Consider the following 27,509-nt stretch of genomic DNA (forward strand, 5'->3'; position numbering starts at 1 on the left):
TTGAGAATAGTGAACATTTTGAATAACGAATTGTAACTAGGCAAATGACAATCAAATTTACTATGAATTTGACTCTGACCCATTCATGAGGAGGGGGGAATAAACTAGACAAGAACGAAAAGATATTCGAAAAAGCGTTCGAAGTGTACAGACGAACAAAGAATGCAGCGTGGTTTTTTTTAATCTTCCTCGCTCTTCAAAATCACTTGTGTGTGTGTGTGTGTGTGTGTGGGTATCATAAGTATCATGTGTGTTTGTCTTTGATGGATATCATTACTTTTATTCTTCAATCTTCATGATATATTATACGAACTAATCATTAATTTTAAGTATGTTCTTCTGTTCGACACTTTCTCTTCTATGCTGGCTGTACCACCGCCTACCATCTGCGCACCTCAAAACGAGTGAGACTTCAATGGGAGAAAATTATCACACAGTTAACCTTACTGAATAAGCACACATTCAGAATCAAAAGCTCATTTCACATATCTGATAAAAGAAATCTTTATTCAAATGAACAACACTACAATGTTATCGAATGATTATTGGCCTTGATATGAGATTCCAGCGAATATGAATATCTTCTATTTTTCTTAATTTTTTTCTTTCACCATCTGGCAAAAGAAGTCATTCTGTATCTTTAAATAGTGCAAACGTACAATATCGCATCTTGCACAAATTTGTGATAATGTTGTCATACGTATTTTTTTTTCAATTTCCCCAAATTCATAACTTCGTAGATTGTGAAATTTCACATTCGTTTGCTTCAGTTTTTGCCTGAACGTTTCAATAATTTTGAAGTCATACGTAATAACTTTCTCTACTCTCCCAACCCAGAGATATGAACGCCAATACTTTGGTTTTCTTCTTGTAATAATAATATGGTAACATTCAATGATGCAGAACATTGCAAAAGCATGAACTTAAACATTTTAATCCAATAACACCATTCAATCTAGGTAATTCGAACTGATAAGTATTTGAACATTCTACGAGTACGTAACTATTGATATGATGCAGGTACCACTCACGACTAAACGCTATAAAAGATTCTTAAACTGAGACGAACCAAGTATGTGTCTCCATAGCTATAGATTGCACAGCAATGCTTAAACTTTGGGAACTATTCTGTGGCTTGTTGCGGCTGCCTGACGACATGCGATTTTCGGCATTCAACTCTTCTCCCAACAACCGGCCGGCATTCGTCACGTCTCGAGGCAATCCAGTCTCTCTTTGGACAGGGGAAAAAATAGACAGAGAAAGGCAAGAAAAAGATCAGTACACTGTACTTACTGATGTCACATCTGCTTATCCAACAATCGAAATCAACACCTCGAATTTTGACATTGCTGACCATTCAAGCTGAATAAACGAGGAGCATGTCTTATAGTTGTTCGCAAAAATTGTTGGGTATAAGACTGCACTTACCGATAAGTTCAACTAAACGTTTCCTGTTTGGATTTGGGATCTCTCAAGTAATGTCACAAGTCAAATCGTTCTGAAATATTTACAAGCTCATAAAGTACATCAATTGCTTCAATGTTTCAAAATTTTCAAAACAGTTACATTTGAACGAAAGTGATTTCAATTCATGGGGTATACAATACAATCATTTTTCTTTTTCCCTCATACACACACACACACACTCTCTCTCTCTCTCTCTCTCTCTCTCTCTCTTTGTTGGGAGGCTCTCTTTTGATATAGATAATGCAATTTTTTAAGATGAGGGGAGTCGCAAATGCCAATAAACTTGGTTTTGCAGAGGGATGCAACTTCATACATTGACTGACTTTGATTTTATCCTCATCAATGGACGGCTGAAAATTTAAAAGAATAGTGTTGAGGTCAGGGTAACGCTGATTATCAGTGCTGTCTGGAATTCAACATCTTAATTGAAAGCCGTTATGATAACAATTTTCAAATGAAGAATAGTACACAAAGTGGGATGTTCTTATGTATATCATTTTACAAGAGCGTTCTTCTTTTTTCTGTCTATTGTAGTATTCAGTGAAATTTCATTTCTCCTTACAACACTCCTTAGAGTGTAATTTTCTAGTGAGACAAATATTTACACCGTAACTATACCTTTTTAAATTCTATACCACTATACATGCGGCAACAAAATTCAATAACATCCAATATTCAAGATTGACGTGTTGTTACGTTTTACTGGTTTGTGACATGTACCCGATAAAGCCACTGAAAAATGAAATAACTTGATTATTTAGTATAGCGTAAAGCAAAAGTGTTTCATTCCTTGACTGTAAATAGATGATATCTCTACGTGTTCGACGAGAAAACGACTCTTGTTGTAAGGTTAAATTATATCTTAGTGAAGCTTATTTACACTCTTACAAAACAAAAAATACATGTATATGTGTATCTTTAGTCGGAAGTCACCACCTCCGCCCCTACCCAAGAAAAGAAAAAAAAATAAAAACAGCTATCAGCTTTATACGTCCAACACAACACTTCACAGAGACTACTCTTTCTGTAGTTGTTTACAGTTATAATAAAATCCTTTTAGGTAATAGTTATATTTTTTCTACATTGAAAGCAGGTTACGATGCTGTCGTGAATGTGGGCTTTTTAATCGTCTGAACACTTCTTACTCGGTAACTCAAGCGCACACAACACCGGCGTCTTCGTAATGTCCACAGTTGTGATCGCCGACGTCATTTTGGAGGCAGTCGGCCAGACTTTCCTCATCGCCACTACATGAGACGTCGTCGAGGAAGATAGGACCTGAACCCTGGCCGAAGTAGGCGCAACACTGCCAGTCCACCGCTTGCTCAAACCCGAGAGACCTGCAGGCCACGGTGGCATCTTGGCTGCCCCAAAAGTCGTCGCAGACCGTCCCCCATGTACCGTTGCGGTAGACCTCGACTCGACCTTCTGAGCTCGAGGATCCTCCTCGGAGGCGGATATCTGACGGGGGAACGCCGATCAATGACAATATTATGCATCAGTTGCGAAATCTATGAATGCCAGGCATGCCTGTTTACATTAACCAAGCATCACGGCTACTCAATTCCTTCACGTAAAAAGTCGGAAGTCCTGTGAGACTTATCATTTGCACACACGCTTCACAATTAGAGAAAAAAATGTATCATTGGTAGGATTTTAAGCTTCAGTACTGAATAGTGTGCTTAAAGTGGCTTATGCACTTCATTACGCAAGGCTTCTGCAAAGAAAAGAACACAATGAGGAAAAAAGAACGTCAGTTTACAACGTCACAGCGGCACAGCACATTCCACAAACAGTAATTTGTTATAAAGAGATCATATTTTTCCAATCTATTACTTACATTACTAAAAAAATGGGGTGACATTACATTTTTAACCAGTGGCGGATCCAGAGGGGGGCGCAACCGGCGCACGCCCCCCCCCTTTAATTTTCGTAAAAAACAAAAGAAATAAAAGAAAAACAGTGAAATGAAACCCGGAAGTGGCACTAGAAATATTAGTCACCCCCCCCCCCCCCTTTACAGAATTCCTGGATCCGCCCCTGTTAACCTTGCCTTCTGAAAAATAAGCAAGTCGAATGCTCTTTAATTCTGGAATAAAATGTACTTCACAAGTCAACAGATGGTACAGATTACGCTTTTGAACCACTTTGCGTGTGATTTAGTTCTCTCTATCACTAACCTTTTGCGGTAGGAACCCGGGGCAAAGTGGACCAACAAATTTTGCCCGGCCAAAACGGGAATTCAAACAGAGTAAAGCAAGATGTGTGTGTGTGTGTGTGTGTGTGTGTGTGTATTTTTTGTTTTAATAAATGATACCTTAGGACTACTCTAAACAAATGACAATAAAATTTGTTTTCAGTTTTCTCAATTACTGTGAACGTAAAAGTAAAATACGAAACGTGGCAAAGTGAGTCACTTCTCCTAGAGGTTGTCTTCTATATATGTAAACTTAAAAACGTTACAAATCTACAAACTATATACCACCTGCTAAAGTGCTCTAATATGGCCTTCTATACTCTTGTATAGATTTGAATGTCCTACTTACACAGTTTTCAAAAAAGTAATATTTGATTTTTAAAATTGTTTTAAATTACAGATTGGGGACTATCTATTACCTGTATAAATGACTTTTTAAAAGTGTGGTAATTTTCCACCAGAGAATTGTAAGAGTTTTCTAAAACTGTAATGGAAAATACAATCATAAAATATTTTGTGGAATAATCATTGGATGCGATTGTTGTGAACTGTTAAGTCACGTGACCAACCTCAGAATAGTAGGCCTACATTCGGGAAACGGGCACTTTTTGGCACGTTACTGCACGGTACGGTACAATCTTGGAAAGTTTTGATTATTCTCCTACGGTAAGATACGACACGCTTTTAAAGAAGAGCGCTCCAATTCATCCTGTAAGGTCATGAGTGTCATGTTCGCATGCCCGATTTAGTCTGCGCGGCATGTCAGCTTACATAATAATTTTGACGAAACAAACAAACAAACAAACAAACCAAAAACTTCATACCCTAGGGATATTTCCGATAAATCCTGAGCAGATCAAACCCTTTATTGTTTTGAATTCAGGTAAGAATGATCCAAGCTTCTGCAGCATTGAGAACATGCATGGTGCGCGCTTAGAGAATACGCTATACTGATAGGTAACCACAATAAACAGAAGCTACCCTTTGTGTTATGACGAGAGTGTGTTACGCGCATTTTGCTCATACCAGCTTTTGCTACGGTACGCTAGCCTTGTGGACCACTTGTTGTTCGAGCGCTCCTCAGGCTTTTTTGCCCCCCCCCCCCCCCACAAAAAATTAATAAATACATAAGGTAAAAAATTAATGAATAAATGAAAATTTATATGTATACATATAGTACAAATGAGCAAAATGAAGAAAGATACTCAAACACTTTAACAAAAAATCAATACTGCATGTGTGGCCAAATTAAGAAGTGTGCTACATTCATGGAGGGCATTTTGTTAGTTCACTGATCATTATTCGTTTCATCTTTTTTTTTTATATTTAACTTTAAAATGTGTCTTTCCGAAAATAGATGTTCAATGATAGAGGTAAGAATACAGGACACCACCAAAAGTGTGAGTGCAGTTGTCTTTTTATACTCCAAAATTCAGCTTTTACCTGGTTTTATGCATTGAACTCCAACGTCTTCACCATGCACGCAGTTGTGTTCACCGTATCCATTGTGCTGGCATTGTGCCAAGTTACTCTCGGTGCCTGAGCAGACGACGTTGTCAAGCAGAATTGGGTCCGATCCCTCGCCATACTCGGCACAGCAAGAATAATCTAGGGCGCCATCGAAACCCAGCATCTGACACACTACGTTGGAGTCCTCAATGCCCCACAAGTCGTCACAGACAGTCCCCCATTGTCCGTTGGCGTAAACTTCAACTCGACCTTCGGTGTTGTCCTCTCCTCCCACAAGTCGTACCTCAATATCACTTACTGTGCGTTCCATGAAAAAAATAATAATTGCCTGATCGAAAACCGTATTCGTTGCTTATCACATTACATATTATTTTCTCACTATACTTATTTGCCTGGAAGTGAAAACTGAGTTTGAAAAAAAAAAGTATCGTTCACCATGAAAACATTTAATACGTGGCCGACCATTCGTATGCTTTACAGACAATTGTGTCTGGTTTTTGTTTTGTTGTTGTTGTTGTTGTTGTTTTGGTGACATCCACACCTGGTTCATGTCGCACACATTAATATTTGTCTGTGTTCTGTTTGTTCTGTTCTGTTTCTCTATCATTTCGTATCAAGTCAGGGAGGGAATGGGTAGTTCAAAGCTCCCTGCAAAGAATTGTGCAACTGTCATAAAGTGACTCGCCAAAGTCCCCATCGTAGTAAACGACCACCCTTCCTTGGGAGTCGTTGTCACCATTTCTATTTACAAGTCAGACTTGAACCCCGGGAGGAGCAGTGGGTCCTGAAAGAAAATATCCGTCTTAATCGCCTTGTGATGCCCAAACGATGGTGGTGGTAATAGTGAATGCTGTGCCTGTGTTTTCTCTTTTGAGTCTAGATAGAGAGAACCAGCATTTCACTGATGGTATGAACTCAACATTTACGTATTTATAGTGTCCACAGTTATCTTATCCATATTTTAGTAACAGTGAAAGACAGAGAGGAAAACTGATTTTATCACAAAAATCATAACCTCAATTTTGCACTAAATACATGTTTAGCTATCACGAAACTGCTAAGACCTTGAGCATTATACTGTTACTTTCTTGAATACCATCATCAACGCTATTAGGATAGGATTTACCTGGTCCTATGCATTCCACACCAACATCTTCACCATGGTAGCAGTTGTGTTCTCCGTATCCACCGTGTTGACAATCAGCCAAGTTGTTCTCATTGCCTGTGCACTGGACGTCATCCAGCAGTATCGGGTCAGATCCCTGGCCGTACTCGGCGCAGCAAGAATAACCTGAAGCGCCCTCAAAGCCCAGCATCCGACACACCACGTTGGCGTCCTCTTGGCCAAAGAGGTCGTCACAGACAGTCCCCCATTCTCCATCGTGGTAAACTTCCACTCTACCTTGGGTGTTGTCGTCGCCATCTACAAGTCGGACTTGAACCCCGGAAGCTGTGGGTTCTAAAAGGAAAATATTCGCTTGATCGCCTTGATGAGCTAAGGTTGGTGATGCTTAGTGAATAATGTGACTGTGTTTCCACTTGTGAGTCGACGGTATGATCTCAACATTTACGTCTTCATAGTGTTCACAGTTATTTCATCCATGTTCTATGTTTATTTACAGGGAAAGAGTGATAGGAAAACTGACTCATCACAGAAATCATAATTTCAGTATTGCACAACAACGCATATTTAGCTCTCACGAAACTGCAAAAACCTTGAGTATTCAATTATTGTTATTTTCTTTAATAATATCTTCAAGGTTATTAGTGTAGTCGTTACCTGGTCCTATGCATTCCACACCGACATCTTCACTATGTCCACAGTTGTGTTGTCCATAGCCATTGTGCTGACAATCGGCCAAATTGCTCTCCGTGCCTGTGCACTGGACGTCATCCAGCAGGATCGGGTCAGCTCCCTGGCCGTACCCGGCGCAGCAAGAATAACCTGAAGCGCCCTCAAAGCCCAGCATCCGACACACCACGTCGGCATCCGTTTGGTCAAAGTAGTCGTCACAGACAGTCCCCCATTCCCCATTGTGGTAAACCTCCACTCTCCCTTGGGAGTCGTCGTCGCCATCTACAAGTCGGACTTGAACCCCGGAAGCTGTGGGTTCTGAAAAAAAAAAAATATTCGCCTTGATGCGCTAAGGATGCTGGTGCTAATAGTGAATACTGTGCCTGTGTTTCCACTTTTGAGTCTAGATAAAGACTAGCATTTTCCTGACGGTATGATCTCAACATTTACGTCCTCATAGTGTCCACAGTTATTTTATCCATGTTTTAGTAGCAGTGAAAGAGTGAGAGGAAAACTGACTTATCACAAACATCATAACTTCAGTTTTACACAATGGATATTCAGCTCTCACGAAAGTGCAAAGACCTTGACTATTATATTGTGATTATCATTATAGATATGGGACCGTGCATCACAAGACGAACAAAAAGTCGCACCTCTTGATTATACACGAGGACTCAAAAAAGGTGAAACGAGTCAACCGAGTCAATCTTGAGTTTTTCATATTTTCTGAAAGAGCTATCCTTCCTCTACATTATTCTTTAGTTTGGGGTCATAACCCGAATGGGAAAGTGTGTTTCAGCAGTTTTTTCTACAACCTTTTTTCAGGGGAGAATGGAAAGATCAGGTATGTCTTAGAGTCCCCTTTTCATTTCTTGAAATCATTTACACTCTTAATTTACTTTCAAGTCCAATAACATTTGCAGGGATAAAGCTACTGCTTCAACGTTGGCATTAATCATGGCCCGAATGTGTTAATAGAGCAAGCTGAATTTCAGCTTAATCTAATAATCCCTTTATTGTAGTTGCTCGAGTGATTTACATCCTGTGTTTTGTCATTTTCATTGCACAACAAGCACGGCTTAGTATTAATGTATCAGACGTTTTATCGAAATCTAGGCAGCTCTGATCAATAGTCAGCATTTCTAGTCAAAAGTACGCGCTCTAAAGCCCCTTTTACACTTTCACGGATTGCTTCACGGATGACCACGGATCGTCATCCGTGGTGTTCCGGCATGCAAAATATCGATTTTCCTCTCAATGCCGGTGTGAATACGATGCCAGCTGGATGTCTACACGGACAAGTACGGAGGCTACAAGGACAAGTACGGTGCCTACACGGACAGACAAGGAACGAACGCGGACCACAGCGGAAACGATACGGGGCTAACACGGCCATATCAAGGAAGAGCACGGATGTAACTTGGTTCCTTCGCGGTCTTTACACGGATATCCCAAAAATGTTGACAGATAACATTTACGTTTGCTTTTGATACTTTATCATGCTCGGGCAACATGCCTCCAGCGCTAATAACAAGCACATCAGAAAATCTACAGCAGCCATGCCTCGGCTTGTCGACGTCGGGCAAATCTCTTTGTAATACAAACTCTCATTTTGCGGGAACATCATCACAGAAACAAAGCAAAGCAAAACAAAACAAAACAAAACAAATCAAAATACACGCACATACATTAAAAAAAAAGGTCAAGGAAATGTATGTGGGTCACTGAAGGTTTTCGTGCGACCATTACACGAACAGAGCATGAAGGGTTGCTGGCTGTACTGATGGGGGAAGATGTGAGCAAATTTAATGGACTTCATGAGCTTGTATTTACAAAATACACGAATTTTTCATCCCGGATGGAGCCAATGCTAATACGGACGTCCCGATGTCTTCACGGATTGTTCCGGAATTAGTACGGAGGCAACACGGAATAGCCGGTGCCTGCAAGGAAGGAATACGGAAGCAACACGGAGTAGACGGTGCCAACAGGGAAGAGTTCGTATTGATTTTCGTCCGTGATGTCCGGGATGAAAAATTAAGCAAGCTTTTTTTTTTTTCCAAGGACATGCCGGATGATCAAGGATAATGCCGGATGACTTCACGGAGTCAACATGGTCATGCCGGAAAAAGTACGGATGATCCCGGGTCGATGATCCGTGGTCATCCGTGATGCGATCCGTGAAAGTGTAAAAGGGGCTTAAGGTTCATGACAAAAATCATATTGCTGGTTCACGAATCTTAGAAGCAAGTGGGCAATGAGGAAAACGTGTTTTGACTTTCAAAGTGAATAGCCGCTACAGCTTACAGAAGAGAAACATGATCGTTACGCTGTTTAGAATCCACGGTTTATTTATTTAGTAACTAATTAATATAAAAGAGAATCGTGTTTGACAATGTAGTCCCCATTACCTGGTGCTCTACAATTAACGCCAACGTCTTCGCTATGTCCGCAGTTGTGCTGTCCGTATTCCCTGTGTGGACAATCTGCCAAGTTGTTCTCCGTGCCAGTGCATTCGACGTCGTCCAACAGTATCGGGTCAGCTCCCTGGCCGTACTCGGCGCAGCATGAATAAGTTTCAGCGCCCTCAAAGCCCAGCATTCGACACACCACGTTGGCGTCTTCAATGCCAAAATAGTCGTCACAGACAGTCCCCCATTCCCCATTGTGGTACACTTCAACTCGACCTTCGGAGGGGTCTGGGCCATCCACAAGTCGGACTGTGTTCTCACAAGCCGTTGGCTCTGAAATGAAAGCATTCTTTTTGATTAGGTGATGCTTATTTTCCCAATGGACTTTACAGCTAAACGTACTTTCAGTTGTAAAGGTTTCAGTTGTAACATTCGTTTTATTCATGGCGGATTGAGCTAGATGCTACTCTACTTCCTTTTCCCATAGACTTCCCACCATTATACCTTCAACGCTAGTTTGCATCTTTTTTTAGTTGTCTTCTTGGTGAATTATCCTTGTTGTTCTCTATTGTTGAACGTTTTTCTTTGACATTGCCATAAGACAGAGGAAAGCTGATCCTTGTGTGATAATGATTACGGAGAAAGGAAAGGATTAATAATCTTTGTAAATGTTAAGGAATTGACAAGTTAAGCATAACCACAGAGTAAGCGATGCATTATTAAGTATCATTTACGCTGTAAAAATAAAAATTTCCCTCTGTGTGTTATCACGGGGTGATTTTTGTTTGTTTGCTTGTTTAATTGCCAAACGTATTCATGAACTGATAAACGTCCTTTGGCTAACCTACTATCATGAAGAGCAGATTAATATTGACCAAATGATAATTGTGATAACAAAAATCCGTGACCTTTTTGTTCATGAGTATTTTCTTTGAAATGGATCTTTCAGCGGTGTTCGAACTTACGTTCAGTACAGTAATGACTAATAGGACGTCATTTTGCAGAATGGCCTTTATTGTATATCCAAAGAAGGGGGCAAGCATATCGATGCAATTATTTGAACGAGTAGCTATGAACTAAAACTTCAGCCCCCTGACGGCTTTTTCCAATTCAATTCAATTCACTCACAGTTTCTTTCCAGTCAATGAAAATCAAAAACATGGTACAAAGTATACTTGTCAGGAAATAATATTGTTCAAACGTTTGCAAAAGATTCATGTGGAATATACGAGATAAATTCCAGAACAACAAATATACAATAATTAGGAGGAATAATGTATAGATATTTCATGGGAGAGCGGAAAATAAATTCGATTATGGAAAATAGTGATCCACTAAAAAGCAAAGCTTGTCGGACGTGGATTGCTAGATAAATAATGAGTAAATGATATACTATTCAAGTATTTAGTATAAGTTATTTAAGCCATTTATAACAATATACATGTAGTTATTTTGAGATACAGAGGTCGGGGAGAAAAATAGAATACCAATGCTAATGCCCGGACACTGTTCACTGAACCACGGGTACCGGGAAAATATGACAAGGACAACACATTCGTACACACATTCAATTACCCACACGCATATACACTGTAAGACGCGAGACAGGCTTTTATCAACAGGGCAGGTGGCGGCCTCAAATGTCAGTTAGAATTAATATATCACGGATTATTCATACAATATCATGTTTGCATTTTCCTGTATATTCGGCTCGTTTCGTTTGCTCTGAATAGAATACAGTCCATGTTCGACTGATCAAGTTGACGAATTCATAATTATTACCATGCAACTGGTCCTTACAAGCAAGAGGCAACCTGTGGGAAGGTTTAAAATAGCAATCCGATTCAATGCGTAAGGTAACATATCATACCACGCCAAATTTGGAGCTACGGGAGCATGTGCGTAGAGTGTTTACGCCACTTAATGTGAAGCAGTCACCGTGCTGGGACGTCTCGAACAGTATGCATTGGGCTAAAAACGGTTTTTATTCGATATGATCTAAAGCATGTTACGGATAGACCCTACAGGTTCCTGGTTCCGTTACGGTCATGGCACCGCTTTTGGAGCACATCGAGAAGATGTTTTTAAAGGCCAAGATTTACCTGTCGGTATGCACTCCACCCCAACGTCTTCACCGTGACCGCAGTTGTGATCTCCGTATCCGTTGTGTGAGCACTCTGCCAAGTCACTCTCTGTTCCTGTGCATTCGACGTTATCCAGCCAAATTGGGTCAGATCCCTGGCCGTAGGGGGCGCAACACCTTGCACTGATAGCACCCTCAAAACCCAACATTCGACACACCACGTCGGCATCTGCTTGTTCAAAGAAATCGTCACAGACAGTCCCCCATTCGCCATTGTGGTAAACTTCCACTCTCCCTTGGGAGTCGTCGTCGCCACCTACAAGTCGGACTTGAAGCCCGGGAGCTGTGGGCTCTGAAATGAAAAATACAATTATGTCTTGATCAATTTCTGTTTTCTTTGGTAGTTTGTTCAACCTTCGCCGATGAGCATGCAAGCCAATCTGAAATGACGTAGTATGAAACATTTGCTGTTGTATGAAAGGTATATTGCCCGTTTTATTCCATTGGATAGGCATTTTTCTTATTCGGAACAGATAACATCATAGCCTTGAAAACGAAATTGTATTGCACCATTAAAAATCAGCACAGATTTTTTTTTTTTTTTTTTTTTTTTTTGGGGGGGGGGGGATTCGGTCCATTTCTGCTGGACAATTAGCAATGATCTAAATTAGCTTTTTAGTCAATTTAGACCCTTAGAATGTAATGAATTTTTTCTGTGATACATTAAAAAACGGTGCATAACAGCCATCTTCTTTTTCTAAAACGGCCTCATTTGGTCATTGGCGTCACGTTCAGGTTCAAGTTCAAGTTTGTGAAACATTTATTTTCCATCTTTTTTATGTAGGAAATCACATGTATGAAATTATTGTACAGGAAGGCAGAACCTCAAAAAAGCAGAGCTTGTGGTGAGCTGCCTTACAAAATACATTACATCACAAACACAAACACAAAAACAACAAAAACATAATAATAGTTCCCATGGCAATATTGAAATGAGATATTCCTCAAAGGGAGATATTGTAGTCTAACAGAGAGGCAACAGTGAGTATGAAAATATGTGACGAGCTACAGGCTATGGCAAATGTTACATATCTTTATACCTGAATTATCCGTTGCATATTTTATAACTGCCAATAATATGAAACCTCTGCATAGATGTAAACAAGACAATGAATGAAATGCACTGGTTCCATCTGGATCGTGAATAGACATGGCAATATTGAAATGAGATATTCCTCAAAGAGAGATACGTTTTATTGCAGTCTAACAGAGAGGCAACAGTAAAGTATGAAAATATGTGACAAGCTACAGCCTATAGCAAAAGTTGCATATATCAGAGTTAAACGTTGAATATTTATAACTTCAAGTAATGTGAAACATCTGCACAGATGTAACAACAATGAATAAAATACACTCTTACTTACTGGATCATAAATAAACCGCTTTACTATTTAAATCTTATGCATATCATTTTAACAAAAGTTGTTCCTAGCAACCTGAAAGCTCACACGAGGCCTGTTCAGCACAACAACTGGTCTGTGCAAAGTGGATTCCAAGCATTGAAATGTCATGATAGTGCACGGGTTACTAAAATAACTCGACACCAAGCACTGCCAGGCCCCCAGATAACAAACTTGACCGCAACAACAAGAAGACCGTCATTCCAAAAAGAATGACGGACGTTGAGTACCGCTTTTGGAGCACATTGGGAAGATGTAGGTACCTACTTAAAGGTCAAGATTTACCTCTCGGTATGCACTCCACCCCAACGTCTTCACCGTGACCGCAGTTGTGATCTCCGTATGCGTTGTGTGAGCACTCTGCCAAGTCACTCTCTGTTCCTGTGCATTCGACGTTGTCCAGCCAAATTGGGTCAGATCCCGCGCCATAGGGTGCGCAACACCTTGCGCTGATAGCGCCCTCAAAGCCCAACATTCGACACACCACGTCGGCGTCCTCTTGTTCAAATAGGTCGTCACAGACAGTTCCCCATTCCCCATTGTGGTAAACTTCCACCCTCCCTTGGGAGTCGTCTTCGCCATCTACAAGTCGGACTTGAAGCCCGGGAGCTGTTGGCTCTGAAATGGAGATATTTGCCTTGAACAATTTTTTTTTCTTGGCTTTTTTTTTTCTTCCGCCAATTACTGTAATGATATAATATGCAACATTTCCTGTTCTCTTAATGATATATTATTGTCCGTTTTGTTTCCTTGGATAAATAATTTCCATATTCCATTCGCTTCAGGATATCGCTCGAACTTATCCCCTCTTCCAAACTTTCACATAGTGCGCTACACCTTCAAACGACCTATCTTGCAGTGAGAGAAATGAGTTTTCTTTACTGTTTCTGCTCAATCGCCTGTTGTTTCCTAATTCTTCTCTTTCCAACATGTTTTTTATCAAAGGTGCTGTGTTATAGATTTGTATAGCATTTACTTGTCCTTATGTATTCCACACCAACCTAGCACTTACTTAACAGACATGGAAAGATTCACTTAAAGCCTATAAGCCCAATTAAAACCACCAAGACCAACAGAAAGCATCGGAACTGTTCAAAAGAAATTGTAATGCACCATTAACAGAGAGGCAACAGTAAAGTATGAAAATATGTGAAAAGCTACAGCCTATAGCAAATGTTGCATATATCAGAGTTAAACGTTGAATATTTATAACTTTAAGTAATGTCAAACATCTGCACAGATGTAACAACAATGAATAAAATAAACTCTTACTTACTGGATCATAAATAAACCGCTTTACTATTCTAAACTTATGCATATCATTTTAACAAAAGTTGTTCCTAGCAACCTGAAAGCTCACACGAGGCCTGTTCAGCACAACAACTGGTCTGTGCAAAGTGGATTCCAAGCATTGAAATGTCATGATGGTGCACGGGTTACTAAAATAACTCGACACCAAGCACTGCCAGGCCCCCAGAGAACAAACTTGACCGCAACAACAAGAAGACCGTCATTCCAAAAAGAATGACGGACGTTGAGTACCGCTTTTGGAGCACATTGGGAAGATGTAGGTACCTACTTAAAGGTCAAGATTTACCTCTCGGTATGCACTCCACCCCAACGTCTTCACCGTGACCGCAGTTGTGATCTCCGTATGCGTTGTGTGAGCACTCTGCCAAGTCACTCTCTGTTCCTGTGCATTCGACGTTGTCCAGCCAAATTGGGTCAGATCCCGCGCCATAGGGTGCGCAACACCTTGCGCTGATAGCGCCCTCAAAGCCCAACATTCGACACACCACGTCGGCGTCCTCTTGTTCAAATAGGTCGTCACAGACAGTTCCCCATTCCCCATTGTGGTAAACTTCCACCCTCCCTTGGGAGTCGTCTTCGCCATCTACAAGTCGGACTTGAAGCCCGGGAGCTGTTGGCTCTGAAATGGAGATATTTGCCTTGAACAATTTTTTTTTCTTGGCTTTTTTTTTTCTTCCGCCAATTACTGTAATGATATAATATGCAACATTTCCTGTTCTCTTAATGATATATTATTGTCCGTTTTGTTTCCTTGGATAAATAATTTCCATATTCCATTCGCTTCAGGATATCGCTCGAACTTATCCCCTCTTCCAAACTTTCACATAGTGCGCTACACCTTCAAACGACCTATCTTGCAGTGAGAGAAATGAGTTTTCTTTACTGTTTCTGCTCAATCGCCTGTTGTTTCCTAATTCTTCTCTTTCCAACATGTTTTTTTATCAAAGGTGCTGTGTTATAGATTTGTATAGCATTTACTTGTCCTTATGTATTCCACACCAACCTAGCACTTACTTAACAGACATGGAAAGATTCACTTAAAGCCTATAAGCCCAATTAAAACCACCAAGACCAACAGAAAGCATCGGAACTGTTCAAAAGAAATTGTAATGCACCATTAACAGAGAGGCAACAGTAAAGTATGAAAATATGTGAAAAGCTACAGCCTATAGCAAATGTTGCATATATCAGAGTTAAACGTTGAATATTTATAACTTTAAGTAATGTCAAACATCTGCACAGATGTAACAACAATGAATAAAATAAACTCTTACTTACTGGATCATAAATAAACCGCTTTACTATTCTAAACTTATGCATATCATTTTAACAAAAGTTGTTCCTAGCAACCTGAAAGCTCACACGAGGCCTGTTCAGCACAACAACTGGTCTGTGCAAAGTGGATTCCAAGCATTGAAATGTCATGATGGTGCACGGGTTACTAAAATAACTCGACACCAAGCACTGCCAGGCCCCCAGAGAACAAACTTGACCGCAACAACAAGAAGACCGTCATTCCAAAAAGAATGACGGACGTTGAGTACCGCTTTTGGAGCACATCGGGAAGATGTAGGTACCTACTTAAAGGTCAAGATTTACCTCTCGGTATGCACTCCACCCCAACGTCTTCACCGTGACCGCAGTTGTGATCTCCGTATGCGTTGTGTGAGCACTCTGCCAAGTCACTCTCTGTTCCTGTGCATTCGACGTTATCCAGCCAAATTGGGTCAGATCCCGCGCCATAGGGTGCGCAACACCTTGCGCTGATAGCGCCCTCAAAACCCAACATTCGACACACCACGTCGGCGTCCTCTTGTTCAAATAGGTCGTCACAGACAGTTCCCCATTCCCCATTGTGGTAAACTTCCACCCTCCCTTGGGAGTCGTCTTCGCCATCTACAAGTCGGACTTGAAGCCCGGGAGCTGTTGGCTCTGAAATGGAGATATTTGCCTTGATCAAGTTTTATTTTCTTGGCTTTTTTTTCTTCCGCCAATTACTGTAATGATATAATGTGCAACATTTCCAGTTCTCTTAATGATATATTATTGTCCGTTTTGTTTCCTTGGATAAATGATTGATTTTCCATATTCCATTCGCTTAAGGATATCGCTCGAACTTATCCCCTCTTCCAAATTTTCACATAGTGCGCTACACCTTCAAACGACCTATCTTGCAGTGAGAGAAATGAGTTTTCTTTACTGTTTCTGCTCAATCGCCTGTTGTTTCCTAACTCTTCTCTCTCCAACATTTTTTTTTTTATCAAAGGTGCTGTGTTATAGATTTGTATAGCATTTACTTGTCCTTATGTATTCCACACCAACCTAGCACTTACTTAACAGACATGGAAAGATTCACTTAAAGCCTATAAGCCCAATTAAAACCACCAAGACCAACAGAAAGCATCGGAACTGTTCAAAAGAAATTGTAATGCACCATTAACAGAGAGGCAACAGTAAAGTATGAAAATATGTGACAAGCTACAGCCTATAGCAAATGTTGCATATATCAGAGTTAAACGTTGAATATTTATAACTTCAGGTAATGTGAAACATCTGCACAGATGTAACAACAATGAATAAAATAAACTCTTACTTACTGGATCATAAATACACCGCTTTACTATTCTAATCTTATGCATATCATTTTAACAAAAGTTGTTCCTAGCAACCTGAAAGCTCACACGAGGCCTGTTCAGCACAACAACTGGTCTGTGCAAAGTGGATTCCAAGCATTGAAATGTCATGATGGTGCACGGGTTACTAAAATAACTCGACACCAAGCACTGCCAGGCCCCCAGAGAACAAACTTGACCGCAACAACAAGAAGACCGTCATTCCAAAAAGAATGACGGACGTTGAGTACCGCTTTTGGAGCACATCGGGAAGATGTAGGTACCTACTTAAAGGTCAAGATTTACCTCTCGGTATGCACTCCACCCCAACGTCTTCACCGTGACCGCAGTTGTGATCTCCGTATGCGTTGTGTGAGCACTCTGCCAAGTCACTCTCTGTTCCTGTGCATTCGACGTTATCCAGCCAAATTGGGTCAGATCCCTGGCCGTAGGGGGCGCAACACCTTGCGCTGATAGCGCCCTCAAAACCCAACATTCGACACACCACGTCGGCGTCCTCTTGTTCAAATAGGTCGTCACAGACAGTTCCCCATTCCCCATTGTGGTAAACTTCCACCCTCCCTTGGGAGTCGTCTTCGCCATCTACAAGTCGGACTTGAAGCCCGGGAGCTGTTGGCTCTGAAATGGAGATATTTGCCTTGAACAAGTTTTGTTTTCTTGGCTTTTTTTTTCTTCCGCCAATTACTGTAATGATATAATGTGCAACATTTCCTGTTCTCTTTACTGTTTCTGCTCAATCGCCTGTTGTTTCCTAATTCTTCTCTTTCCAACATGTTTTTTATCAAAGGTGCTGTGTTATAGATTTGTATAGCATTTACTTGTCCTTATGTATTCCACACCAACCTAGCACTTACTTAACAGACACGGAAAGATTCACTTAAAGCCTATAAGCCCAATTAAAACCACCAAGACCAACAGAAAGCATCGGAACCGTTTAAAAGAAATTGTAATAGAATCGGGTTTTTTTTTCCTACTTGACAATTAGAAATCACCCGAATTAACTGTAAAGTCAATTAGAAAGTAATGAGCTTTTTTTTCTGTGAAATATTCAAAAGACGGAGAATGATATCCACCTTCCTTTATAAGTGTCCTTATTGGCCAGTAGTGTCACGTTGAAACATAACTAATTTGGGTCAAGCTGCTGTTGAAAAGCATTAGACGATCCCTAAAGACCCATTAAAATTTGGTCACAAGTTGTGGGGTAGCCTGATCGAAACGTTCGGATCCATTAATTCACTTTGAAATACGTTTAATGGTATCTAATGGTAAAGGTGACAACATCCCTATTGTGAAACAACAACAACAACAACATAAATCACCACAGGACTTTAAATGTTCCAGTAGAATACAGACTATTGTTGTTGGTCAATCGTATTGTCAGCCAGAATTTTCGTATACCTTCATTAGGTAGAATGGTTTCTTTAAGACAAATCCTTGAAACAACGATCTTAGAAATTTACGAAAAGAAAGCAGCGGAACACAGTCCAAACAAAATCAAAATACTGTAAAAATGTTAATTAAAAATGGTATTTGGTATATGAGGAAACTTACCTCTCGGTATGCACTCCACCCCAACGTCTTCATAATGCCCGCAGTTGTGATCTCCGTATCCGTTGTGTGAGCACTCTGCCAAGTCACTCTCTGTTCCTGTGCATTCGACGTTGTCCAGCCAAATTGGGTCAGATCCCTCTCCGTAGAAGGCGCAACACCTTGCACTGATGGCGCCCTCAAAGCCCAACATCCGACACACCACGTCGGCGTCCTCTTGTTCAAATAGGTCGTCACAGACAGTCCCCCATTCTCCATTGTGGTAAACTTCCACCCTCCCTTGGGAGTCGTCGTCGCCACCTACAAGTCGGACTTGAACCCCGGCAGATGTGGGCTCTGAAATGAAAAATGTATGCCTTGATCAATTCCTGTTAGTTTGTTTCTTTCTTTCTTTCTTTTTCTTTTATTTTATTCTTCCGCTAATGAGTATTCAAGATACAGGGTTATTATATATTTTACATTATTACCAGAATTAGGAATGTGAGCTGTGGTTCTACGAAATTGTGTTTCCTTCGTATTACGAGCGGCATTGCGCAACAGCAGGGAAAAATAGGGTGAATTTGTCATATTCCCCTCTTTGGCAAATGCCTATGGGATTAGCGTGTTAAAAACGAGGAGAATATGACATCCGGGCACTAAGCTCCCAGTGAGGAAATTTGTTGTTGATGACAGTTTTTTGCTTTTTCTTTTTTTTTTTCTTTTTTTGCGGAGTGGTTTCACTCTACCTTGGGTGTCGTCGTCGCCACCTACAAGTCGGACTTGAACACCGGCAGCTGTTGGTTCTGTAAGGAAAATATTCGCCATGACCAAGCCCTGTTTTCTTTGCCTTTTTTCGCCAATGAGCCCTAAAGCTACATGTCGGGACAAGGAAAATTTACCATTTCTTTCCTGTTCTCTCTATGGCATGTTGTCGTTTTTTGTTTAGTTGGCTGAACGATTTTGTTTTTCTGTTAGTTGAGAGATCTCTCTTACGCATCCTCTCTTTTCACACTTTCAAATGGTTTTATTTAATAAATCAACCTCTCGTGTATTAAAGGAATCATTAACCACTTGCTGATGAATAAAAAACCAGCTTTAGTGTTTCAAAATAGTTCTGAAATGTGTGGTATATAGACAGCCAATGTGAATATTAGTACGATTAATATTATGTATTATTAGATTTATCAAATGTGAACAAAAGTTATAATAAAATTGTCTCTAGAATAAACCGTCTACAGTAGTAATATGGTTTATTGAGAAAATTGTGATATCTCCTTTATATTTCAAGTTTTATTGCGATATTCTTACATGGCAGATGATATTTTGTGATAAAATTGACCTTTTTATATGCGTCAAATGTAAGAATCAGCACATGATATTACATGATATTATGCTAAACCCAAGAAATGTTGAGCTTATGTCTGATTTAGCGCACTAATTTACCCCGGAGGTACCTGTGAACGGTCGGGTTTAGAAACTCTAGTGTTATATCCCATCATGCAAATTGGACGTAACAAGAGCGTGCACTCCACACCACTTGTGAGGCACAAGAACAACAGTTGTATCAATCTATTGATGGGCAATTAGAGGGGTTTATGTACATGTGAACGGTTGACAAAAAAAAAACAACAACGTCATCATGATCAGACCCGAGAAATACGACTAACATGATTGCACAGCGCGTCAGTAGCAATGTGTAAAAGAAGTTTACGTTGGAGCCTTTCTGTACACTGACTGTAAAAGTTACAAAACAACGATTGATATTTTTTTTTTCTAATAGTAAGGAGAGACAACCGTGAAACTAGTTTAAGCTTACGGATTTACTGTCGGAGGTATTGAATCTCTTGGGGAATTTTTAACGAATGTAACAATATATCACGTGATCTTTTTGCGAGAAGTGACGAAATTGTGTAAACAACCATCTCTATAGACAAACTCAATGCCAAATATTGGATACGGACAGTATGCTTTATTTGCCAAACACAAGAGTATGTATACTTTCACTCTTATGCGCGTAAAGTCATCTGTTTTAGCATGAAAACATTATGTTTTTCACATGCCTGCAAAACTGTCGATTTTTGCTCTTAGATAAACATGTGCATAGCAAATATGTAAAATACAGGAGTGTACGATTTCACTAGTCTTGTGGTTAAGGATATAAATGTGAAATATTAGCAAAAAAAAAAAAAGGTCACCGGAAGTATTAAAACCTCTGAGCATCCTTGATCGCGGTTGCTACGTCCTTTTTTATAATCGATAGTCGACAATCGGGCCAAAGCTCTATTAACTGGCCTTTCCACTGAGCTTGTTAGAAAATATTATTCGTAACGAACAATCAATCATCACGTACTCTTTACAGTCTACCTACCTATACCTACGGGGAAAAAAAATGGGGAGGGTACTTCAGGTGCTGCAGGCATACAGGTTTCAAAGTAGATCCTTTCCATATGATATATTGCAAGGAAATTCGACATGGTAAAGGCTGAATTTCGAGCCCTTCGGAGAACCATAATAATGACTTTCAATGAGCAGGTTCTGAGCTTGTAGGTGAAACATTAACTTAATTCGATGAGGTTAATGTCGTGATATTACAAGTAAACAGCTGTAAACCTTGCTTTTCTATCCCGGCGGGTCTGGTTCCACGTTCTCACTTTGTTGCGTCTTTTTACCGTCATAGCCCCATCGTGTTTTTTAAAGTAACGAAGCACTAAGAAATCATTTTCTTCTACATCAGTTCATCCACCATTTCTGTTGATATGCGTCTTTCGAAAAAAAAACAAACAAACAAACATCTAGTAGAGTATGTGAAGTGATTATTTCAGTGTGTTAAGATTTGTATAATTAAAGCATGAATTTACCTATGGGCATACACTCCACACCAACGTCCTCGGAATGTCCGCAGTTGTGCACGCCGATTCCGTTGTGTTGACATGTTCCCAAGTCATAATCATAGGGTGTGCATTGGACGTCATCCAGCAGAATCGGGCCAGATCCCTCGCCGTACTCAGCACAGCAAGAATAGCCTAGGGCGCCCTCAAAGCCCAGCATCCGACACACCACGTTGGAGTCGTCGATGTCCCACAAGTCGTCACATACAGTTCCCCACTGACCCTCGTAGTACACTTCCACTCGACCTCGGGTGTCATCTGGTCCTCCAGCAAGTCGCAGTTCAAAACTGTCAATGTGGGGCGCTAAAATCCAGTTGTTGTTGTTTTTCAAGATTAAACAAAAAACCGTTTTTCTATGAATTTCATGGATTACAATTTTCAAATCATGTAGGAATAGTGTATAAAGTTTTATAATATGAGTCGTCTCATTGATAGGTCTAATGCAGTGCACTCCTTTTATAACGAACACGGTTACAACGAAAATCCAGTTTATACAATGAAATAAAAATTGAGACTGCAACATTATCCGTTCTGTAGTTTTATTGTTTATTTGTTCGAAATTTCGATATAACAAAATAAAGGTGCCAGTCCCGGGGACTTCATTATAACGGGAGTTCACTGTAAGCGTATTACCCCTTTTGTTTGCTCGGATGAACAATTTTGTCTACTATCTAAATGATGCTCACATAATGCCAGCGAAAATGATGAAGTAAGGCCTAAGAGCTTGGAAAGCTTTATGTGCAAATTGAACGTGAGCATCAATTCGCAATATGATCGTGATTTATAATCAATGACGAAAACAGTAATCAAGTATAATTCTTTGAATGACTAAAATGTGATTTGGTTTTCTTAAAGCAAGCAAAACGAGAGTACATTTTTTTAAAACTCCGTATACTAACATCAAATGCTGTAGTCCTTACCCCTTTCTATAGTCATGGGAAATAATCAAGGTAATACCAATTTACAATAAGGAAACAAACCAAACCCCGATATCATTGTAGGCCACCTTCTCTGCTGTCTTGCATCTCAAAAGCACTTGAGGGCAAAGTTTTTTTGCAATTACCACATCATCTTAAAGTTAACACTGAATTAACCCCCGTTCAATCTGGATTCCGAGCAAGCCACTGTGAGTTCCCTTGTAAAGCTAATAGACGGGTAGAATTTGGTTGTGGATAAAGATACATACAGTACACTCTGGTAACTCTCGTCGACCTACGGAAAGCGTTGACAGTGTCGATCTCAAGGTATTGTTCAACAACATAATCCAGTGTATAGCATCGGCATACATGGAGCAACACCTAAATGGTTTGAGAGCTGTCTAACTGGGAAAAGAAGAGTGACTCCAAAGGTTAACAACGTCTGGTGAACTGTCTTTGTACCCCGTATCCGGATAGTTACCCCTGGACAACTACCCTCCGGATAATTTCCACTAGGATTTTTACCCCCGGGCTATCCCCCATGGCAATTACCCCCTCCCCCCCCCCCCCCCCCCAGATAACAACCCTCCTAGGCTAATTACCAGTCAGGATTGGCCTATTCCAGGTTTCTCTGGATGAACTACAAGTCCAAGGAACTGAATGAAAAAAAAAAACAATTAAGTTTGAATATTAATACGAAAACCAAGGCGGTATAAATACTTTCATGTGAATAAGTTTTAAAAAGATAACTTTACATGTTTTACTATTGGGACACTAAGTCCGTCTTAGACTTGCCTTGGAGAATACTGCAGTTCACTCCAGCATCCTCGTAATGCCCGCAGTTATTTAAGCCATAGCCGAGGTGGCTGCATTGAGCAATGTTGGATTCTACCCCGAGACACATCAAGTCGTCCAGGACGATATCGCCGCTCCCTGCGCCATACCTTGCCGACCCTTGCGCAATTGCTGGTCCGCGGTATCCGAGCATCTGGCAAATGACTTGCGCATCCTCTTCGCCAAAGTAATCGTCGCAGACTGTTCCCCATTCGCCGTTGTACAGAACTTCTACCCTACCTTCGGAAGCGTCGATGCCATCCCTAAGGCGCACTTGCACAGGGTCGTCTGGAAAATGGTTACAGGCATATTTCCAGTACACAACTAATGAACTTTCAAGATTCCATAATAGTATGGGTAATTACGAGCCAACTATCACATATTATAAACATCATGGACGATTCCTTTTGCGCTTCTTCTGAAGGAACTTGTCGACCTAATTTCCTTCTAAATCAAAGTTGTTGTTTTTTTTTTCTTAAGAAGAAAAATCATAACGTAGTTGCATTTGAAAGCTCTGAAAATATTTTCACTGGAAAAATTATTGCAAGTGGGGAATGACATCCTTTACGTATCATAGCAGTATTTTTTTTTAGATCCACTGATGATAATACCCACAAACAGCAACAAAGACTAAAACTTCATACAAAGTAAGATGAAACCATTGTATTTCATGAGTTTCATGGTTTACAGCTGTAAAAGTGAAAAATAATGGCCAAAACCAAATCAAATCTTGGAGAAATATAATATACACTCAGGTACATTTGCTTTTTGGTTAAAATTGCACTGAATGTGATAGCAGCACATTATTTGTATGTATAGGTATCCATTTTGATGTACATACCGGTTTCAAAATTTTGAATACGTTCTTTTTGTGATTATATCTTTTTAAATGCCTCCTCACCTCAAAAGTTGATGCCCTCTTGTTTCAAAGCATACTCGTCAAAAAACGAGACCTTTACCATCAACCGTAATCAACATTAGTGCGATATCACCTCCTCGTGTGTATGAGGCCTTTTTTGTAACTTACAATGGTACATCATTATTATTGACTAGCCATAACAAAGCGTATTGTGCTAAAGAGTTACATACCTCTAGAGCCAAAGGACGTTCCAAGGTACTGACACACCTCCTCTGGGGTCGAAAAGCCAGTGTAGGTAGGCATGTCTGCAATGATGTCGTCGTACGTAAAACCCTGACTCAAGAGGGCCGTAAGATTCAGAGAACCTATCAGAATTTCCGTACATCTTGTCTGATCGGTGAGGACCCCAAAGACATTGGCAACGATGTCTTCGGCCAGAGAAGTTACGAGGTCTTCGGTGGTTGCGGACTGAACTGCTACACAGAAATCCTGTCTACTGCTGTACCCTGCAGCAATTGCTGCAAGTCTCGGCACCTCTTCAAAGATGGTAACAGCCGTTTGCTGAGTGTAGCCACCCTGCATGAGGGCAACCAAATATTCATCATATTGGGCACACAGTGCACTCTCTACAGGCAAGAGGATTTTTACGAGTTCAACGGCAAACTCGGTGACAACATCCTCCCAGCTCCTTCCTTCACTGAGCAGTCCACCAACAGCCGGACACACGGAATTGACGTCGTATATGTTGTCAACGCCATAAAGATTTGCTACCAGTTGCTGGATATCACCCAATAGGTCAAAGTTGAAAGGGCCAGGAGCAGGGGTCATATAATCTATTATATTAGTGTAATTCCAGGGAGCAGGAGTGGAATCGAGATAAGAGGGCAGTTGTATCGTGAAAGGTTCCGCCGAATCCATTGTACTATCCGGGTATTGCGGGAAGTACTCGCTGCCGTAGTCCGGACTTTCCGGCGCCATGGTGAGATTCCAGATCACACGGCAGATTTCTTCTCCGTCCAGCGGGGTGTTCTCTCGCACCGACGTCAGTATTGGGTCGCATATCAAATGTCCTAAGGCAACTGCACTGGGATCCCCCATAAGCCGAGGAGCTATTTTCATGCACAGCTGGGCAGCTCCATCTACCTGGGTCGTGGCTGTCCACGCGGCACCGGCGGCGTCTATGACGTTTGCAAGGGTCAGGAACGGTGTGAACTCACCCGGGAGTCGAAATAACTCATTGAAACTGATCGATATGTATGGCCTGATACAGAGGTATTCCTCTAACCAGTCAACCTCCAAGCCGGACGGGAGAGGACAGGGTCGCAATGGCTCTATTCAAAAAGGTGAAGGAAGCAAAATGCAATTCGCAGGTCATCGTGGCTGGCTTGACATTTGATACAATTTTCGGATTCGTAGCACTCACATCAACGTAACGATTAATGACTGTTAAAAGAGTTCAGCTTAATCATCCTCAAGGTAACATTGGTAAAAATCTATTCTCAGTAACTATGTTCGCTCATATCAAACAGACAGAATCTTTTTCTTTAATCGCTGATTAAGGTAAGCTTTCCGAATGGACAAACGCACACACACACACGCACATACATACACGCACACTCATTAATAGTAATAGTGATGGAGGTTTTCTAATTTAGGTCCATAATAAGTGTGTCAGGACATGTGGTATCAAGGACCTCTTGGTTCAGCGTTATAGGCTTATACTTTTTGCTCGCTTCAGTTACTGTATGTATGTGTGTTTGTTTGTTTGTTTGTTTTTATTTCTGCATTCAATCAAATACAATTTGAATACAAACTTCAAAAAGTACAAAGACAAAGAATAACAAGTGCAGTAAAATAAATCGATAGCAGTACATACATAGATACACATAGGTGATTGCATTGAGCAATGTAGATACACAGAAACATAAAATAAGACATACAGTATTTTTCAGTAAACAACAGAGATCATTGGATACAGGAGACCACCATCGTATAAAGCGATTAAGCTTGAAATGAATGAAGACCTCATAAAATGACTATCCAACGACACAACTCTCTTGGAGGAAGGTGATCAGGTGAGTGCAGTGCTATTGCAGGTGAGAGTGCAAGATGCAGTTGAAGGAAGAAAATAGAGATTGATAATAAGATGACAATCGTTTACCATAAATATTTGTTAGCTTAATTGGTTTAGAGAATATGATTGTATCAAATATCGTTTTAGTGAAGGTTTCAAAGAATAAATACTTGAACAGGACTTTATACTATCCGGGAGATTATTCCAAATGTCCGGACCCGAATGTCCTATAGATTTATGTGTCACTAATAATTTGGGATTCAAAAGGTGGCAATTTCTACATGTACGAGTAGGGTACGAATGGAGAAGAAGTAGTAAACCTAAACATGTTTTTAAACGATGATGGAAGTTGATCATGTATATATTTAAACATAATTATTGCTACTTGAATAATATTCAAATCCAAAACCTTCAATGTTTTAAGCTCATGAAATAAAGAATCAGTATGAGCCTGTCATAGCAGGTCTGGTACATTTTTGAGAAGATCGAACCTACTGTTCTAAAAAAAAAAAAAAAAAAAAAAAAGTAAATTACTACGACACGTGGTATTCCTCGAACTACTACTGTTAAAGGGGACTGGAACTAAAATACATATGGTAAATGCAACGATATTATAGTTTGAGCCAAGTCTGAAGAAAATCGGCTCTGAAGTGAAGGGGCTATTCAAGCGCTTAATCTTACCAAGCCATGCTTGCTGTTCAATAAATGAGACAAATAGGGGGGGGGGGAGATGTAAAACACCACAAAGATGAACAAATTAAGAGATTATTAGTCTAAGCAGAACTTAAGTATGCTCTGTTTACACATTTTTGTCGGGTCTACTGTTGATTTACAAGGCAATACCACTATCCCTTCTAAAGTTATTAGAGTTGAAAGTGAAGAGTGAGTAATAATATGCTAATTTTGTGGGGATGACAAAGGGCCCTAATACAAAAAAGAGACAAAATATTAGAATAGTTGCTAATAACAAATTTTCCCATTCTTTTTATGATCCCAACCTTTGACATTATTTAGAGGAAGAATAGATGTTTCAGAAAACATGAAAAGCTCAAGATTAATTGATTTAACCCGTTTCACCTATCTAACATCCTCACGTAAAAGCAGGGCGTGGGACTTCTGTTGATATTCTAATGCACGGCCAAAATTGTTACAAAAATGTACTCAGAACAGAAAAGTGATATTTTCCTTTTCTTTTCTCTTTTATTTTCTTTCTGCAAATGCAATATTTCTGTTCCATTCTTCCTGCTATCACAAAAGCTCAATAAGTTCACCACAAACCGAACCGATTTTATTTTCACTACCATTATCTTTTTTGGGCACCACATACTATCTGATCTACTGTAAAATACGAACTTTTCACACGCTTGAAACTCTCGGAGGCAAGATTCGCGAGAATAAAATGCACACAGAAATTTTTGTCTTCAAGAGGCGCTGCAGTGCTAGTGGCAGTTCACGAAATTTTCATGCCGCGAAAAAAAGGCCGCCGGCTTCAATTAGGAAAAATTGAATGCCGTGGTTTTGGCTTTACAGTATGCGGAAGTACTGAAATCTAAGCAAGAGAATAATCACACAAGGGCTAG

General features: G+C 40.3%; 1 protein-coding gene across 1 annotated transcript in view; it reads right to left on the minus strand.

Annotated features, from left to right (window-relative positions):
- Positions 1-479: 479 nt before the first annotated feature.
- LOC139708463 (scavenger receptor cysteine-rich domain-containing protein DMBT1-like) overlaps positions 480-27,509 on the minus strand; it is a 31,134-nt gene continuing 4,104 nt past the window's right edge. Inside the window, exons 2-15 of the mRNA XM_071620416.1 lie at positions 24,086-25,186; positions 22,958-23,284; positions 21,216-21,548; positions 18,382-18,714; positions 17,116-17,448; positions 15,797-16,129; positions 14,484-14,816; positions 13,172-13,504; positions 9,344-9,676; positions 6,915-7,247; positions 6,261-6,593; positions 5,108-5,431; positions 2,613-2,928; positions 480-1,231 (exon numbers count right to left, since the gene is read on the minus strand). Coding sequence (XP_071476517.1) covers positions 2,621-2,928; positions 5,108-5,431; positions 6,261-6,593; positions 6,915-7,247; positions 9,344-9,676; positions 13,172-13,504; positions 14,484-14,816; positions 15,797-16,129; positions 17,116-17,448; positions 18,382-18,714; positions 21,216-21,548; positions 22,958-23,284; positions 24,086-25,186 — 5,057 coding nt within the window. The 3' untranslated portion in view covers positions 480-1,231; positions 2,613-2,620. The remainder of the gene's footprint in view (positions 1,232-2,612; positions 2,929-5,107; positions 5,432-6,260; positions 6,594-6,914; positions 7,248-9,343; positions 9,677-13,171; positions 13,505-14,483; positions 14,817-15,796; positions 16,130-17,115; positions 17,449-18,381; positions 18,715-21,215; positions 21,549-22,957; positions 23,285-24,085; positions 25,187-27,509) is intronic.

This window comes from Diadema antillarum, unplaced genomic scaffold, assembly GCF_040938485.1.
Source record: "Diadema antillarum isolate AM-2024a unplaced genomic scaffold, OU_Dant_1.0 seq00001338_RagTag, whole genome shotgun sequence".
NCBI lineage: Eukaryota > Metazoa > Echinodermata > Echinoidea > Diadematoida > Diadematidae > Diadema > Diadema antillarum.